The sequence below is a fragment of the Rhea pennata genome, chromosome 8, assembly GCF_028389875.1.
Source record: "Rhea pennata isolate bPtePen1 chromosome 8, bPtePen1.pri, whole genome shotgun sequence".
Lineage (NCBI taxonomy): Eukaryota > Metazoa > Chordata > Aves > Rheiformes > Rheidae > Rhea > Rhea pennata.
This window is the reverse complement of record NC_084670.1, coordinates 20,152,695-20,172,265: the sequence shown is the minus strand read 5'-3', so window position 1 is coordinate 20,172,265 and position 19,571 is coordinate 20,152,695. Positions and strand designations below refer to the sequence as shown.

Sequence of the window (19,571 nt, the reverse complement as noted above, 5' to 3'; positions counted from 1 at the left end):
GAGAATGATAATCTTCATGATTTTCTTATTGATTTGCTTTTTATTTATGAAAAAGAAAGATACTGTTTCTGACTGACATAAATACCCAAGAGACGGGAATTGTGCTGCACAGTTCCCAGTGGAGCAGCAGGGTTAAATTATGCAAACAAAAATTAAAGTTTAAATACCAGTACGGTTTTCCCCCTGGGGAAGAGCAGACTTAAAAGAGGTAAGGAAATCCTCATCCACGCAGGCCTGCGGCACAGCACACCCAAGCTGCCCTGAATCTTTTCTGCGCGTCCCACTGTACGAAGCGGGAGACCGGCACAAGGCGAGGAACGCCGGGCAGAGCGCTTCTGGTGGCAGACCGCGGCAGACCTGCTCTTAGGTCACCCCGTCCCGGGGGCAGCGGCACCAGCGTTAAGCACGCTCAGAAGGTCCCTAAGCATCACCTGTTTTAAAGGAAGCACTGGTTCCCCGGAGAAGCCAGCGCGAGCCAAAGCCACCCGCGAGCCAGACGGACAGGGAGCAGGGACGAGGCTCCCGGTCCCGCCGGCTGCCCCAGCGCTGCTGCCCAGCCGAAGCTTTGGCCCGGCTCAGAAGCCCACGTTGCTCGTAACTCTCGAGGGGTACTGCGAGAAGTCCTCTTCTCCGCTCCGGCTCCCGCCGACGCAGCAGCGTCCGCCGAGACCGCGGCGGGGGGAGACCTCTGCCTCCCCCCTCGGCACTTGCTGCTCCTGGGGATTAGAAGACTGGCTGAGCTTAAAAATTAGGTAATGGAACCTAGAAATCAAAGAAAAGATATAGTCTTTGGGGACAAAGTATGCTCTGAATTTATTTAATCTAAAAGGCTTGGGTTATGTTATTTAACACATAAAAATGAATTACACTTCCAAGTTAATTCTCATAAAAATCAGCTGAGTATTGCTGTTGTGTATACATCTGTATCGATAGACTATGACATACTTTAACAAGCCCAATCCTTTTGCCAGTATCTCAGGCCCAAACTCCACTTCAACCATAAAAGTCATTACATCTTCTGATGCAATTTAGTAATTCTTTTATCAAGTTTTTAAAACATTATTTGCAAACCTCACTTTACAATTCAGTGCGATACTCTGCAGAGTCTCATTCTTTACAACAAGTGTCCTGAAACGTCTGCAGGGCTAGGGAGGAAACTTTGTACACATCTGTCACACCGTTGTAATAGCTGGAGTCTCCTGTATTAAAAGCAGATGACAATGAGGATTAGTTTAACAACAAAGTACACCTTCCTAGCACTGCAAAAATTACATGATTTTAATGTCAAATGTGTTCCTTAATTATACAAAACTCTGCAAAGAATAGGATGCTTTAAATTTATTATGCAAATGCTCTTAATTTATGACAGATTGCTACTTCAAATACAAGTATTAAATCTCTATTAGGTTTGTTGAGGTAATGCACTAATATGCATCACTAAGGTCTTAAATTTCTAAGTAGCATAGCGTTTCTTAGATGCAAATAAGGATTACCTTAATTAAAACACTATCCTCAGCATCTCAGAAGATTTAATCCAAATCTTTATACAGGGCACATTCATTATCTCTATCTCCAGTTAATAAAAATATGACCTACTTTGGTTACATTTTAGAATTTAACGTTGATTACCATTTTGTTAATAGAAATAGGATACTAAAGACTTTAAAGACAAGCCAAAAGCAATTTTGCCAGCCTAATTAAAATACTATTTAACGGCCTCAGAAGGAGCTTTATATTTATTCATAACTGCAGAAGTAGATTTCTCTTAGAAATGTTTTTAAAACATCGAATTAGGCAGCAGATTCCTCAAAACAGAGCTATCCAGGGCAACTGAGATTTGGGAGCCGTGCGCTCGACCGCAGCCTGACGAGGCTCGGCCGAGAGCCCCGGGAGCGCGCAGGGGCGCCGCGAAGCGCGCGGGCCGGGCCGGGCCAGGCCGTGCCGTGCCGGGTCGGGCCAGGCCAGGCCGGGCCAGGCCGTGCTGTGCCGGGCCAGGCCGGGCCGTGCCGGCAGCCGCTGCCGAGCAGGAGCGTGCAGGGCCCGCGGCGCGCTGCAGCCTGCCAGGCCGCGGCCCCGCCGAGGCGGGCGCCCGGCCCCGCGGCACGGAGCGGCTCCCAGCGCGTCCCGCTGCAGCCTGCCCCGCGCACCTGGCCACGCAAGGAGTTAATTTTATGAGACAAGGAGTTTTCTTGAGCCTAAAAGACGGGTGACATTAGAAATCTCATTGTAAATTTTACATAAAGAGGTCTTGTCTCTTTATCATGTACATAAATGTCAGCCCCGAAAGACTGTTGTCACAAATGTCTCCTGCAAGTGCTGGATCTGTCTGTAACACCGCACATAAGATGCTTGCTCTTCCAGTAATCTGCACTTTTCAGCAATTATTAATTCCTTAAACATTTAAAATAGACCTTTTCAACAGGGTCTCCGCAGCACGCTGAGCCTGTGGGGCTCACAGCCCCCTTTTAGCATCCGTTTGCAAAGACACATAAAACACTCAGACAAACCAAGAGTCAAAAGCAGAATCCCCAGGCTGAGATCTACTTTTCTCCAAAACTCTTCCTATCTAAATTTAACTCTTTCTTACCGAGTCTCATGCATGAGACACGGGACTCTCAAATATTCCTTATTTCAGGGAAAGCATACCAGTAAGGACTTTTCCCCTTTCAGCTCCCAGTTATTCCTCTTCTGTTGGACGGCAGAATGGACAGACGTCAAGGACTATATTTGAGAAGATCTGTCCCTCTCTATTCCTCTTTTATTAAGGCAGATAAAAAATAAAACACCTACTACCTCCAAACAGAAGGCAGCCTTCCTGTGAGATAAGCTGCTCCTCCACGCGGTGTCCTCCACTGAAGGGATTCATATGGGGCTCAATCCCTGGCAGAGGTTACACTAGTTAATACATCAGTTAATATTAAACTGGATTTAGACAGGAAAAAAGAGTTTTCATGGCACCTCACTAAATAATTTGCTTTTATATAGACTGTATAAACTACATTTCTAATAAGAAGAAAAGCAAGTGTGGTTCCATTTATGTAAGTGAGATAGAAACAACCCATCTAACAACATGGACAGTTTGTAGGATAATGCTGCTCATAACGCGAGACGTCTGAAGGCTAGAGATGAGATTCAGAACAAATTTCGGCCTGAGACACTCTATTCAGTTCAGTCCTGGTCTGCTTCTTAAAACAACCATCAAAACTGGGGTTCAGAAGCCCAGTTTCACAGTAAGAAGTGTTTTCTACACTGTCAAATTAAGCAAGGGCATGCCTTCCTGACCAACGAAACTTAAATACGTATTTCTCATACAGATGCATACCTACGCATATCCTCTGTACGTGTCCCCTCGTTAGCTATGTGTTTCCCCTAACTGGCACATCTGTGACAACAGCAAAGCCTGGTGCATTCCAAGACCACAAGAGCAAATGGCCCTGGAGAAAACATAATGTTGTTGTGGTGGTGGGTTTTGTTTTTGGTTTTTTTTAATATTTCTATTCTCATATTTGCAAAGCAAATCTTGAAGATGTCAATCAAGCATTCCCAGAGGCATTGTCAGTATCAGTTTTCATGTAGCCTAAAAACAACTCTAATGCATCCCTAATTCCTCGTGCCTGTCAGGTGGCCAGGGATATCAGCTGTCTGGGATAGAAGCTGCCCACTTTGCCTGAACAGAAAATGCATCACTTTCACATCTCTTCCAGACTTAGCTGCCAAAGTTACTTTCTCAGTTCTGGGAGCCAGCCAGACTGCAATCATGCCCATCTGCTACTCCTTCAGACAGCATTTACTGAGAAGTTTCAGTTCAGTCCTAGGAGGATTCAGACTCCTTTACAAGGAAGCATCCCAACTGGCCATCATAGACTCTTTTCACTCTATCAGGAGCTAACCACATTTTTTTTTCAGCTTGGATCACGAGGCTTCACCATCCTTCATTCTACATCCAAATCTCCTTCCTAAAGTGCAGAATCCTGTGCTTAATGCAAACTGTAAGAGAAAGTGAGGGTTTTCATCATAAATCCATTCCTTAAACAAGCAAATCTCTGCTCTCGCTTTTAGATCAGTATTGGCAAATACAGCAATTGAAGGGACACATGGTCTATCCTGACCACAGACAACCTCCAGGAAGCAGCAGTATCAATTTATCATTTTCCCAATTGTCAGTTACTGCTTTGCATGAAAATGATACTTTACCACTGAAAAACTCAGGATTTTGCTGTCATAAGCCAATCACTACTCAAGCCTTTTTACTGTTTTTGTTCTATATTCAACATGAAAAGGATAGTGAAACAAAAATGGGGCAACGAACAACATCTACAAGTCTTCCAATCACAAAAATGCTAAATCACAGTCTGCTAACCACTGCGCTAACCACACATTTCTGTTTCTTTCCAGTACTGCCAAAGCAAGAAAGTAAAGAGTCTGGTCAAACTCCCCATTGCTGCATGGCAGCAGCTTTCTGTTTGCCAGAGGAACATCTGACTTTTTTACTTTGTGTCCAAAGATAAATTGCTGTATTTGGGAACAACTTGCATCATGTTCAGTGATCTGAGCAATCATCTGAGGTTTATTGCAGATTATCTGTTCAGTTCTTGTTCAAAGATTTTAGCATGTTCCAGCATACCCTCTAGCTTTAACAGGCCAAAAAACCTTACTTGTGCAGACATTAGTCTCTCAAATATCACCAGTGCCTTGCATAAGCTAAGAGCCATCACTTTTTTATTGCCACCAGCCACATTTTGCCATGAAACTAGTCTTTTCCTAGACCTCTGTTCAACTCCTGCTTGCTACTGGCCACTATAAAAACAAATGTACACAAGAAAAACAATCTTTTATTTAGCATAAAAAAATCAGAAGCCTTTAAAATAATTTTATACTTCCATGTGATGTTTTTTCCCCTTAAACTAATGAGTCACACCTTCAGATTTGTTAAAAGTTCAGCAACACCTTCATGACATACTTCCAGAAGTATGTCCCAAACCTCTTTCTTTCTGCTATTTGAAAATGGTGAAGTGGCAATTAAATGAGACAAATATAATCTCTTGCTGCTGGCTCAGAAAAAGCATTCCTGATTTCTATCCAGAAAAATCTCAGACCCTCTTTCTACTACTCAAAAAAAGTCTCTGCAAAATACTGCGTAACAGGAATCATACACACTCACCTCTTTCTCTATTCTATTCTTTATTCTATTTCTTTATTCCACACAAGCAGAAATTTTGTAACATTTACAGCTCCACTTTTAATGACTTGCTGTTACTAACAGATTTTCAGCAAGTTGTAACCCATTCCTACTACAAATCCGTAAGTAATATAATAGCTAAAATATCATTTATGACTTTCAACCTTGTACTCTACCTGGGGGTAGGAAAACTTTTTTACTGAAAAACAATTGCCCAGAAGAGATTTGTTTCATCTTAGCAATAAATTTATGAGAAAATTCTACAGGCCAGATCAGTAAGAAACATTTATTTGCCTGTTTTACACAGTTTTTAACGATAACAGTGCAAAAATCCCCCATTGCTAGTTTTTTCATCATTTCAGCTACAATTCCAAACGTCCAGCTTTCAGAAAGACTTTTCCCCATTATTGAATGGGTTCACCTTCTACAATCACTCTCTCTGTTTGAAGCTGATTATATTGCTTCAAGTTAAGTAGCTCTTTCAGTCTTAACAGACTTGGTCTGTTAAATAAACATTTCTGAGCTCATATCAGTGCTCCTATGCTTATTACAAACCCTATTACGCATTCAGCAGCCTAACTTCCATTACTGTTTAAACACTGAGACCTTAAAAAACATCCAACTGATGCCTCCCAAGCTTTGTGTCTGCTTTTAGTTGTCCCATGCCCTAGGAACCCTTCAGCAGGTAGATGTGACAGTGAGCCTGTTGTAAAGTCGCAGAACAGCAGTAGGAACCAAGCAGACAGAGTGATCCAGTAGCAGGCACTACTGAGCAGACACCCATCCTGCTCTGCTGGGAGTCAGCCTCAGCTTCTGTGCACCACTCAGGAGCTGCATGAAGTGTCGACTCTAGACCCTTTTGGGGACACGTCTTTATATCTATTCTACTTTAAAATCGTCCTTCTTGCAACGATCAACTTTTTTTCCACAGCACCAGTATTTAAATGAACTCTTCCCCCCTGTTGCTTTGTTTTATAAAGCCTTCTCTTGCTTCTTCAGAACTAGCCTGAAGCAGCCAGGCTCCCACTACCTTCCAGCCCGGAAACTCTGATCTACATGTTCAGCCCAGCTGAATTTCTATTGTTTGGCTCCTTATTGATGTAAACACAACCTTGAAGTCTTCTCTTACTATATAGATTATCTTAGAAACAAACATTTACGGAAATCTTCTAGCCATTCCTGAGGAGTCTTTTCTTCTCCTCCCACTTCTGCTCTTACTAGATGTACTTTGCCTAAATTAAAGGGTGGCTCTTAATCCCATACAAAATTCTTGACTCACAGTAGGTTTGTGGCAGTTAAATCACAAGATACCACTGGACCATCATTATCATCCAAAACTTTGTAATTGATGTGGAACTGCAATACATAAGCCTCCTAAGCCACCATGCAATATTTGAGACAGTCCAACATCTCCACGCTAGGCTTCCATAATAACAATGCAGATAAAATGTCATAAAAATTAAAAACTTACCTATGTTCTCTGATTCCACTCAAGTGGTCAATTTTTTTCTGAAAATGATTTGTCAGTCCCATTAGTCTTTCCAGATCTCCCATATTTTGCAGATAATCTGCTCCTCAAAGCTGCTGTTCGCCTCTTCAATCCATTTCTCCAACCACCTGGAAATGTGACAGCCTTGTTTCCCAGTCTTATTTTGAGGTTGTTGCCTCAATAAAGCCCTTTTCATCCCTCAGTAATTTTAGGAAAACTTCTAAAAAAAATGCTTTAATTCCTTTGCATAGCTTACAGCTCTTCAATTCAGTTTGTCATCTCTGTAACTGTGAAAACTTCCATTATTTGTTCTTAGTTCTATATGCTGCTTCCACTAAAAAGAGAAGATAACAATGAAGCTACACATTTATTTCAGTTATTTCTTCTTCAAGCTTGGATACAGTAGTAATTTCTTTGCTCATATTCCCAAACCTCTTCAGACAGTAACCAATCCCAAAAAAACTTTTGGCTTCTCCAAGAGCCACACCACCAGTGCTTCTATTGCCGTCTGTTCCCTTCTAACACCTCTACTTCTACCAAATAAAAACCAGCCCCTGGCATAACTCTATCCATACAGCTCAGCTTCTGTTCAGTATCTCACATGGACAGTGTTCTCCACAGAAGAAAAAGAAAAAGAAAAAGAAAAAGAAAAAGAAAAAGAAAAAGAAAAAGAAAAAGAAAAAGAAAAAGAAAAAGAAAAAGAAAAAGAAAAAGAAAAAGAAAAAGAAAAAGAAAAAGAAAAAGAAAAAGAAAAAGAAAAAGAAAAAGAAAAAGAAAAAGAAAAAAGAAAAAAGAAAAAAGAAAAAAGAAAAAAGAAAAAAGAAGAAAAAAGAAAAAAGAAGAAAAAAGAAAAAAGAAAAAAAGCTTTTTGTATTAGCTTGACTGAAAGGCACTACTCATCTCTCAACTGCCATACAAAAATATCCAGCTTCTGTATAATATCATAGTTTAGTAATCAGAGACTAGTAAAATCATTTTGTGTTGATTTTTTTCTACATAGTGCATCCTAAAAGGGTTAAAGGTACATTGATTTTAGCACCTTCATCTTAAAATCATGGCACTGAATGCCTACAGCATTTGTGACTAGCATAAGTGTAAAGCTTGGATTATTAGCATCCACAGCACCAGCATAAAGGAGTACCTCTAGATAGGATCAAAACTGGTTGGAACAGACTGCTCTCCTGTAGAGAGACTGCTCTCCTCCGTAAAACTCGGATCAGGCAGCAGTCAATCACTCTTTGTTTTCTGCCAGCAGAAACTAGTCCCTCAATTCTCAGTATCAGACTCAAGACATTTCCAGGTAGAGGCTTCAACGGAGCAGTTAGACATTGCCAAAAGCGGCTGCACTATGGCCTCAAACAGTATCCCAACCTGCAGTTATCAAGACCTACTATAACACAGCAAGTTAGCCTGTTGCATTCTGCTCAAGAAAATTGTGACTGTTTTCCATATAAATCAGTTTTCATTTCTTTCCACAGAAAAGTAAAAGTTGAAGATAATAAGCACAAAGTATGGCCATTGTTCTCATGCTGAGACCTTTTGTATCAAATTTCATCAAAAAATGACATTTTGTGTTCAAGTTATTAACCATGAATAATGGGAATTTATAATGGGAAATACTGAAAAAATATTGACCAAATTTCCATGATCAGCTATACTCTAATGCAGAACGCAAACTGACTACTTGCATTATATTGTTTAAGAAACAGAAAAACAAAACAAACAAACAAAATATCAAGAAAGGTGTAATGGTTGATACCTTATTAGCATAAAATTAAAGCTCCTGAATGCATAATTGACTGAAAATATTAAAGAATTTCATTTTTAGAGTCTAAGAGTTCCTTAAATTACTATGTAAACCTGCCTTTTATACAAATTTTTCTGCCATTCTAAAGAGTGCTCTTTGCTGCAGGTTAATACAGTGAGGTTAGAAAATACAAACTAATATTGATATAAAAGCGTACATATCAGGGTAGTACTGAACAGTAACTGCAAAATGCTATTAGCATATTTACTTTTCAAGTTCCATTTATGTCTATAATTAAGCATATGAACAATCATACTTCTCGCATTAGATAACAAAATTAACTACATATATAAAATAAAAAACAGAACAGAGTGTTGCCACAGTTACATGTGTTATGCACAAAGAGATGGGATAATAATGCTTAATAATACTATAAGATATATGAAAGTTGATTCCAACAATTGCACTATTTCATAATACAAGCAATTTCATTTTCAAATTCTGCCAGAAATACAATACATGCAACATTTATAATCTTATTTCAAATTAACTATAACACAACTGTTTGTATTTTCACAGATAAACTGAACAAATCAAGAGACACCAAGTTTTAAATCATCCTTACTTCTTTTTTAATAAATTATTTTAAAAAGAACAATGGAAAAGAAACTTAATAGTGGAAAACATTTTATTATTTGGTGCATTTTACAGCACTTTGTGTATAATTTATTTTAATCTTTGTGTTTCTTGTGGTCATTCACACAGAAGAGACAAATAATATTACATAAAAATAAGGTAAAACTATAAAAACACAGAAATTGGCCTTATCCACAAAATGAAAAAAAACCTACATCTATTTAAAGAGATCATTCCAAGGATAGTTCATAATCTGTGAGCAGTCTAATGCCCTCCTTGTTTTCAGAGAAATCACACCTCTGCCACAGTAGTAGCATACACATGTAGCAAGACCTGATATGTTACACAGAGTACTAAAAATTAGCTGGACCTCATGTTGTCCTTTTGGTTACTTCAAATTACACTTGTTGCACAGAAGGTATGAAAAAAAAAATGTCTTCAGCTCTCTCCAGACTATCCTTCCTGCACTACAGAAAATGCGGACATATAACTTCCTTGGACTAGTCAAACACAAGGAGCAGAAAAAGGTTATATGTCCCTTTCCCTAACAAACCTGCTTGAAACAGCCAGTGATACATTGCTAGACACCGGTGGATACCTACCCACGCCATTAAACTAAAGTTTAGCATGCCATTTTTTGGATCAGAGCAAATCTTTTCTGGATTAGAACGAATGCTTCAATGTGCTACAGTCCTACAAAAACAACTGTGCTATAAGGCTGATACTGGGTTTGGGTTTTTACTATTTCAGTTGCCCCTATTGCCTTGTTTTCTTTGCAGTTCACAAGACAATGCATCCAAAAAACACCAAACAAAATTCAGTTTTGTCTTACAAAACTTGGGTTTTTTTTTTTTCCAAGTTGTCAGTCCTATTGCAAGAGCTTTCATTTTAGTCTTTCAAAGGAAACTATGGTTACACTGCTGTGCTCTCCATATGGGGCAGGCATATACTACTTTTTTTTTTTCTTTTTTACTTTTGAATTCAATTCATTTCAACCAAAATGAGGTTAAAAGTCACAAAGAAACCAAGTTCCTACAATTTTGATAAGAACAGGTAGCAGACAGGAGAAAAATCCTATCAAGTTTAATGAGTTATGCAGAGCAAGTATAACTGATATCAAACACTGGAGAATCCAGCTGGAAAAGTAAACTAGAAACTAGTTTCTCATTTGTTAAACCATTTTCTCTTTGTAGACTTTGTTTTTCCTTGCATGTGAAATGTCCAACTCTGATAGCTATATACACTGTATTTACTACTTAGACACTGCTATGTGCACTCTAACTATTCTCAGGAGTTTTGGCTTCATTTCCCTGCATTTTATTTTTCTGTGTCTGTTTCTCTTCCTTTGGAGGGAAATATATGCACCATAGTCTGTGCTTCTATGACTTTTTTGCCCCAGGGGCTCACAGGCTTGCCCATCTCTTTTTACAATACATGCAAACAAACCATCAGTTAATAGACAGCTGCAACATCTTTCCAAAAGAACAATCTTTAAGCATATTGTTTACTTGTCTGAAAACAAGTATACTCCTACCCTTCAAACTAAGTGACTGATTGATGGGTAGGCAAAAGCATTTGCTTTGACAGAATCAGGCTGACATCGGTTTTCATGTTATTCTTTGCTGTCTGAACAGTATCAGGCTGATCAGATTTGTAATTCTCTTAAAGCACACCAAACCAAGCATAAAAACTGTAATGTCTTCCTACACTAGACTTGTTGATTTGTCCAATTCAAATTAGTGAGTAAAAAATTCAACAGTGATAGAAATTCATTTTATAAGTTGCTTTTTGTGGCTTCTGAAATACAGAAATCATCAGGCTTCTTAGAACAACTTCATTTGGCAAGAGAATAAACAGATTAGAAGAGAACTGTAACATCCTTTTGTCATTTTTCTTTAGCTTTCTTTTTTTTACTCCCAAATTGGCTGCTACGGAATGCTAGCTCTGACCAAGTAGTTAATCAAGAAGGCACCTGGTAATAATAGACAAGAAAATATGTGAGTTTATATCCAAGTGCAACTTGCAGTCACTGACCCTAAAAATGGCTTTTCTTAAACAACTAATTACACTAGCTTTTATCAGTGAGAAAGAGTTGGATAGTCTACACCTGATCTTGCAAGATAGCCACAACTGTACAGTTCAATCATTTTTGCAGTCACACGCAATATGAGATCACATACTAGGCACACTATTCAATCCAATTCCCCAAATCAACAGAAAGAATACTCAAATGATGTATATGCAAGTGGGACGAGGCCCCAGTTATATGTTAATGGCCGAGATTTGGAAGCAAGTTGTGCCGGAAGTACCTTATTATGCTCTTTCCAGAACAGTGGCAGATTTCAAACTATAGATTAGACTGAGGACATGAAATCTATCTGGCAAAATCTTACAACATACAGACTTGCAGAGAAATACTGATTACTTTTCCTTGCACCACACGTGCATAAGCCTTTAACTGTTTTTGATACTTGCCAGACCTTTCCAGTACATGGAGAGCCTCTGCATCTTTTCAAGACCTTAGACTCCACCAACACGCTATTTTTCAACATAGATCTTTTAACCGTGAATAACTGAATATTTGGCTTTACCTCAGCTGTAATACAACTTTTTTTTTTTTTAATTTAAATTCTCCACTAGGGTGTTTTCATACTTTGGAGGGTAAAAACTGTAATATTCAAATAAACACTCAAAGTTTTTTTTTCAGTTTCTAAGTGACACAAACTTTCTCCTTAAACCTACATTCAGGTATTTACAGAGTCAAATAAATGGAGAAGGAAAAGTCTGCAGATGAACATTTACAGGATATAAACCATATACTGTCCTTACATATTCAAACTTATGATCACTATGCTTTTTAAAGAAATACACTCTTGTAAGCTTTGAAAGCAAAATTCATCACACTTTCCAACAGGCTGCTGGAAAAATATTATCATGAGAGAGAATCAAAAACAAAACAATGAAAATAGGTGTTGGAAAAGAAAGTTTAATCAGAAGACTGTTCTTTTAACTATAAACCCCTCCTCCTCAAGTCTTTCATGCTTCCTGTGCAAGTATCACAATTAACTCTACATTCTTTGGAAATAGTGATCTATATTTAAAGTCCAAAACATCATTTTAATGCATGAATTGCCTTTTGTTGCTTGCAGAAGGATGGCTACTTCTGACTTTTTTTTTCAGAACAACTTTGGAGTACTTTGCCAAATTAGTCTTTTTATCTTCTGTCAGCATCCACAGTCAACTGCTGCTTTGGTTCAAAAAATCCAGTGTTTTATTTTATTTTAAGAGAGAAGGCACAAACTCACAGAAAAGAGTTGCAAGTCCTGCAGCTTCAAATTCCTTTTGTAGCTCATCCAGAGTTGAATAGTCTTTGACTTCAAACGTCTGAAACCTACATTGTACAAGGAAAACTTATGAATATGCCTAGATTTGTCAGATTGTAATTATCAATTCAGTTACATTTCTATCCACAACAGTACTAAATTATACCTTGTATGCTGTGACTGTATTTTTGTTTCACACAGTACACTAATCATTTTCTCTTTGCATTTCTTTCCGCTTGAGTCCACATCTATCTTAGAAGTTTTCTGAAGAATCAAGTACTCCTGAACAACAAAAAGAACAAAATTAATATTAAATTTCATTTGCATCTTTGAAGTTCAGTAAAATGCAAAGATTTATGCTAAACAATAAGCTATATTTCAGGACCTAGCAATCAAACTTTGAAAGTACCCATCCCAAATACTGCATGCTTGTTTCTATTTATCAGCTTCAAGTTACACACATTCTTAAGTGATCTACAGAATTGACTTTGAAAAGCCGAAACATTCTCCTCTGATATCACCACAAAGACCTGCCTAATTCAGGGGGAGTTCATAACAACAGACAGGAAGTTCAAACCCCAGGTGTGCGGTATGAACACCATGTGCTTCAATTAGCAAGGAAGGAAACACGAATGAGCTAGAAACATATCTGTTAACAACTTCTTCTCACAAGTTTTCTATTTTCTGGGTATGTTCTGGAATATCTGGGGAATGTAAGAGATGAAATCTAAGCATATTAGACTCAGGAAGCATGGGGAATACAAAGAGATGATTATGATGGAAGTAAAAGAAAACAGGACACAAGTCTAGAGGCTTCACTTACTTGTTTTCCCATAGAAAACCTTATTTTTCTTAAATATAGAATTAAGTTATTGGGCCTTCCTACTCTCCTAATGATCACTCTGCTTCAAAAATTGTTAATGTTAGAAAAACGCACACAAAATATTCAGACACATAGGTTTCAGTGGTAAATCGATAGAACTAGTCAACATTCATTGTTCCTGCACCTTAATGTTGCTCCTGTCACCCTGAAGAAGAATCAATATTATCTTGCCCATGAACATCAGTCTTCCAGTCAGCCTCAGAGCTGAAGCCCATTTTTCCACAGTTTTGACGTATTTTGCCTTTGCTCTCATGTGATCTAAATGCAAAAAGAGCATCCAGACGCCATCTTCTACACTTGCTCCTCTTGACAAAGTAGTTTTTTCACTGCAAACTGCTGCTGATTGCTTAATGATATATTTAAGATGCTGTTGAATCCAAAGAACCAGCTCATGTACCATGGGTTCAGAAAGATGTTTCTTTGCTTGCTCGAGTAATTTATCTTTCACATCCTTACACTGGGCCCTGGTAAGCTGGTCTGAGTTAACAGAAATATCTGGCAGAGTTGATGGATAATTGACTGGTAAGTGAAATAACAGCTTTAAAAGTACATCCGTGTCCAGCAGTTCTTTCACACTGATTTGAATTCTAAATGTAATTCCACGCGTCTCTGGAAAGTATTAAAAAAAAAAATAAAAGTTAACATTTTGCTTGAAGTTTAAATACATACACATTAGTAAGTTATGTTATTTTCTTTAACATTTCAACTCAAATGACTATCATTCTATACAAAAAGATTTTTTTTTCTGCAACCCATGGCTCAGACTATACTTGCAGAGAATCCTGAAATGAAACACTTCCATGCCATAGTAGAAGGAAAGTTATTAACACATTCTAAAAAGCATTCACACTTTTTTGCTCTTTTAAAGTCTAGACAAGTCAGTAATAAAGGATTATTTCTCTTAGAAACACACAAGTCAGCTTCTACAGCTGAGTAGCAGCAGCAAGGACAACTGAAAATACACACTCTTCTAGAAGGAGTCAGCACTGGCTAACTTTCCTCCAAGAAAACTCCGTGAGAGTTTTACTATCAATTCCAGTGCAAGACAAATAAACTTGCACTGAGTATTTTAGAACACAAGCATTCAAAGACAGTTTTACAATGAAAAGTGACTTGGAAAGAAAGAAATTCTTTGCTCTCTATAACTTAGAGAGGAGTGATGTTTATTTTTCTGTATTTACAACAGTTGGATTGAGATAACCAACTCATCTCTGTTGTGCACTTGACCCTAAATACATACATTTTTGATCTAATTTAGAATAGAATTATTTTCAGAGCAAATAGGGTACATATACTATGTAGCATGAAGGCCAAAAGACTCTATCCTTCTGATAAATTGCATAAAGACATTTAATACGAAAGTTATATACTGTAATTCCTGCAATAAAATCCTTCTTAAACTAAAACATCTTTCACAAAAAAGCAATACAGAACTTCATAAAGTAAAAAGAGGGGACAAAGACCTAACCTACTTTTGCTCCTCCACAATAAAAAAAGAGGATATCAGATAAAAGGTGATCTTCTTCAGATCTTCTCTGCTTCACTCCTTTGATGCATTCCAAACACTTCACCCCATTTCTTTAAAAAACCACTAAAATGTCAGGTTGATTCATTCTATGAGGGCAGGAGAAGCCAGTTTTGAAAGACAGATTAGAGCAGAGCTGGGTTTCAGAGGAGTTCTTTTGAAGTGACTTGCCTTCTTGTCCCCCTACCTCATCTTACTTCCCTTTACATGACAGTCAGTTGAATTATGTCTGATTAGTATTGCTGACACTGCTAACCAGCCTCGGTGCTCCCTATGATATTATATTTGAACCTTATTAAATAAGTGAAAGAATCTAAAAGTGACTTGGACAGACAGAAGTACTTTAGAGAACTTAGCCACAGGATTGTGTCCAAATTTGCTTCCTGGTTCATGTGAAGAACTCTCTAGGTCAGAGCAGTGACAAAATAGAATAAGCAAACCCTCCAAAGGGTATGCAATAATCAAAGGCTAATATTATAATACAGAGATCTCCAAACAAACCATCCTTGTACTGAAGAGAGTCAAATCCAGCACTGAAAGCAGCAGGTGCAACTCCAGTGATTGAAAGGAAACTACACCCCTTCACACCCAGAACTACCCAGGATGAGCAGCAGGACATTAAATATTTACAAGCACCAAGTGTCCAAGCCTCATTCACTATTAACGGGTGTTGTCTCCAATCTTGCAAAGATGTCAGATTTCCTGTAAAGCAAGTTAATTCCTCGGAACACATCAGCCTGGGGAGAGATTCAAGTCTGCAGAGCACCCATCTGGCAGCATGCAGCATCCACAGCCCCTCACTCACGGGCCACAGCTCAGAGCCGTGGACTGAGCTGGTGGACCTCAGGGTCCAAGGGGGACCTCCCATCTCTGTCTTCTGCTGAAGCTGCCCTGGCAAACATTCATTACTAGGCCCCAGCAATGACATCTCTTCCACTACTGCCCTCAGCTCGGCACACGTGCACATACATATGGGAAGAAAAGCCTGCCCTGCAGCTCGTGGGACCCCAGGCCCTTGTGGGCTGCTCCAGGGGGTCTCTGCACACACCTGAGCAAGGCACTGCGCACAGCCACCACCTGTAGCTGACCTCCTGCCAGCTTCCTCTCAACAGCGCAGCCCTGCCAGCCAGGCGGTCAGCTCAAAACAAGCTGCATCTGGCTGAACTGTACTGGCATTATTATATGCTGCCCCATTAACTATTTTATTTTAAACTATGTTGCCAATTAATTTTTAAAATGCACAGTCTATAACTGAATTGAATAATAATACTCTATTGCCAGCTTAATTACAGTGACAGAAAACCACTGATAATCCTACCAGGAATTTTTCACTAACTTGTCATAACAGATCTCAGCAACTCAGAAGTGACAGATAAACCGACAGGCCAACCTTGCCCCTTTGGCAAGAAGCTCATGCTGCAGTGATCATCATATTCTTAAGCCCACAACAATCTCGCGCCTTTCCCTGCGATGATGAACTAATCCGAAAGAAGCAGTGCAGTCTCACGTCCCAAGGTGTATCACTTCGAGCTATCATAAAAAGCCCAGTCACACTCATTTACATCTGCTTCAGACTTGCTTTTTGAACAGAGAACTGGTTCAAAATGTTTGTAGGGCTACAACATCTAAAGTTTATTTCAACATCACAACATTCATTTTCTACACCAACACCGCAGACTGCTGGCAGAACAAGGAGTAAATGATCATCGTCCTTCGTAACTAGACTCTAAAGAAAACATTTCCTTTGTTTGCACACATTACAGGGTCTGAGTTGACTTCACAGCAAAATGGTGATTAATTCTGATAAAGAGTGGAATATTGCCATTCCGTTGGCATTTAATGTGCTAATAAGACTAAATCCAATACATGTTAACTCATTTTCCCCTATAGCTGCATGCTTATCAGTATATTTAGCTCCAGCATACTTCAGATTTTTTCTTATGTTCCATGTCAACCAGACAGATATCCCCCTCCTCTCCTGCCCAAAGGCGTTTTCTGCAACACATGTAGTCTATTTTTAAATTCAGAAAATGGCACCTACTGAAGTACAAGCTTTGAATATATAAATATATTTTTATTGCAAAATTGGCGAGCAAATTAAAAGAGAACAGATTAACAAGTAAATCATGAATTTCTATCTGTAATGCTAATCTTTCCAAATAGACATGTAAGGTAAGAAAGATATGCTGTAATTATTTTATTTAAATTCACTAATACATTGTTTTTGATTTAAAAAAAACATATTTTGCAGTCTGAATACTTCATTGTTAGATACTGGAAATTTGAAGTTTTTAACATTACAGGAGAGCTGCAAAAGAATTTTCCTGAAATTGTAAAACCCCAAAGGCCTCCTTTTTGATCCTACAGCTCTACACACATTACTCTAAATTTATCAGCGATAACATAACAGTCTTACTGGAAGTTATATCTCTGCATTGTTTATCAATGACAAGTTATACAGTCCAAAGAGGTAAAGGAAACAAATTAAGGAATACAGCAAAATAACTTCATACAAACTTCAGGATTTTGTTCCTTCAACCTAAAAGAAATCCCCACAAAGTCAGAAAACTAATAATAATCATTATTGTGAAAAATCTTTTCATTTTCAGTGGAAAATGATGGAAATAACTAGAGATATAAGATCTTCACATGCTACTAAAACAGCTTTGTTAAAGGCCCTGCAAGGTCATGTCACATCAATACAAACGTAATAGCCTGCTCCTGTTCTGCACTCATTGTACTTCACTTTATGTTCCTGGAAGGATTCTTTTACATCTTGGTTACTTATAAACACAAAATAATTTTTCTGTATATGAAGTATGGAGAAGTATGTACATAAATTTCTCAAACAGATTTGGAGAAACAGACATGCATACGCAATGTTCAGATATGTTCACATTTTTTAAAATAAACCTCAGCTAAGCTTGGATGCTGTATTTTTTAAAGTATGTGTGAAATAACATTTCTGAACTTTTTGACTTTCAAGAGAACAAAATTCATTTGAAACATTTCATCAATCCTATTTTTAAAATACACTTTAAATACCAACACAAAATACAAAATAGCAAAATTGCCTGCCCACACTAGAGCAAGAGGTGTGTCAAGCTGATTTAGACACAAAACAACTCTGTTTTCAGATTGCCCTAGTTAATTGTGTTCCATGCAGACACTAAGGGTTTCATCCATCTGAGACTCTCTACACATGAAGTTCTCTTTTTAAATAACCACTTGCTGTTCTGTGTGCATCTACCTGAACATCTATTTTTGAATAAAAGTTTGGGTTTTATTCAAAGACTTTCTTAGTAACTTAAGTTAGTTAAAACAAACCACTTCAGAACATCTATATGTAGTTTCATAGCAAAACAGCAAAAGCTGCTTTCAGTCCCAGTTCGTTCGGGCAGAGCATGCACACAAATTGTAAAGGCGAGCCGCTGCACCCCTGCTGACAGCAGCCTCCAGTGATCCCTACTGCCGCCGGCTCAGCAGCAGGCTGCTTCCTGGCCTCGGCCCTCCTGGGGGCCTGACACACGCTGCCGCAGCTCCCAGCACTTGGAAACACCAACAGCCACGGCTACAGCAGAGGTATCACGCCTGTCGAGATCTGAGCGAAGTTTACTTATGCCCTGGACCTGGGTGGACATGATCCACTTGCACATCCTACCCGACAGGGTCTTCTTTGAGCCTGTCATGGTATCCGCAGAGGTACACGGGAGCTGCCAAGATGTGGTCCCTCTCGCTGAGCACCCTCACAGTGACAGAACTGATGTCTTAAACTTATGTTCTGAACAGTGGCCACCACGGCTGGTGTAGAAAACATGGAGCAGAGGTACCTATGGTTCTTGTACTCCCAGCCGTTAGCACGCAGGAGCTGACGGGCCTGAGCACCACAAATCTTCTCACCTTTCATCCATCTACAGCAAACAGGCAAGGTTAGCCTCTGCAAACCTGCAGCCACACACATACCGCTGAAGACGGAGAACATATGGTGTATCATAAGGCCCAGATTATCACCTTGCCCCAAGAAAAAGACAGAAATGACCCAAAGCTCGTTACGCACTGCAACGGCTGCGCCGCTATTAAATTTTATGCGCTCCTACACGGTCCTGCTACGGGGGAAACACAACTGCTTATTTGCTTAAACACTCGTAGCAGCGACTAGCAAATCCTCGCCGCGGCCCGCACCGCGCTCCTGCAGGCGCTGCGCGGCCGAGGAAGGGGCCGCAGGCTGCCGCTGAAGCGTCCGCCAGGCCGAGCGCGGCACCCGCGCACCGCCGGGGCCGGGGCCGCGGCCGCGCAGACCCCGCCGCGCCGCCCCGCCAGCCCGCCGCGCTCGGCCGAGCCGGGCCGCCTTCCCGGCGAGCGAGCGGCGCACACCCGCGCCGCGCCCGAGCGCCCGACCCCGCAGCCGCGCCGCGGGCGCAGCGGCCCCGACACCGGCGAGCCCCGGGCCCGGGCGAGCGGCCGCCGCGCAGGGCGGCCGGAGGGGCGCGGCCGCCTTCACCTGACGCCGCCAGCACCTCGCACCCGCCCGGCTCGCAGTAGATAGCGGCGAGCGCCGAGAGCTCCTCCCGCGCCAGCGCCGACATGGCGGCGCCTCCCGCCGCCACGGCGCCCCGCGCCCGCCAGGGGGCGCCCGGCCCGCGCCGGGGCCGGGAGCGGCCGGGGCGTTAGGCCGCGGCAGACAAAATGGCGCCCCCGCGGGGGGGCGGCCGCGGGCGGCACGGCCGGGGCGGCAGCCCGGGCTCCTGCTCAGCGAGCAGCTTCGTGTGCGCCACTCCTCTGTCTTCGC

At 40.4% G+C, this 19,571-nt stretch overlaps 1 protein-coding gene across 2 annotated transcripts; it reads right to left on the bottom strand.

The window, feature by feature from the left end:
* Nucleotides 1-901: 901 nt before the first annotated feature.
* RWDD3 (RWD domain containing 3) lies at nt 902-19,392 on the bottom strand. 2 transcript variants are annotated; one of them, XM_062581323.1, is made up of 6 exons: nt 19,284-19,392; nt 13,382-13,866; nt 12,541-12,656; nt 12,357-12,442; nt 6,651-6,796; nt 902-1,199 (listed from the first exon to the last, which is right to left on the bottom strand). In XM_062581323.1, exons 1-5 carry the CDS (start codon nt 19,366-19,368, stop codon nt 6,678-6,680), a joined length of 891 nt encoding a protein of 296 aa, XP_062437307.1. In that variant the 5' UTR covers nt 19,369-19,392; the 3' UTR covers nt 902-1,199; nt 6,651-6,677. The 2 variants fall into 2 exon arrangements, with proteins under 2 accessions (XP_062437307.1, XP_062437308.1); XM_062581324.1 differs by lacking the exons at nt 902-1,199; nt 6,651-6,796 and adding an exon at nt 9,086-11,023.
* Between the last annotated feature and the right edge of the window lie 179 nt (nt 19,393-19,571).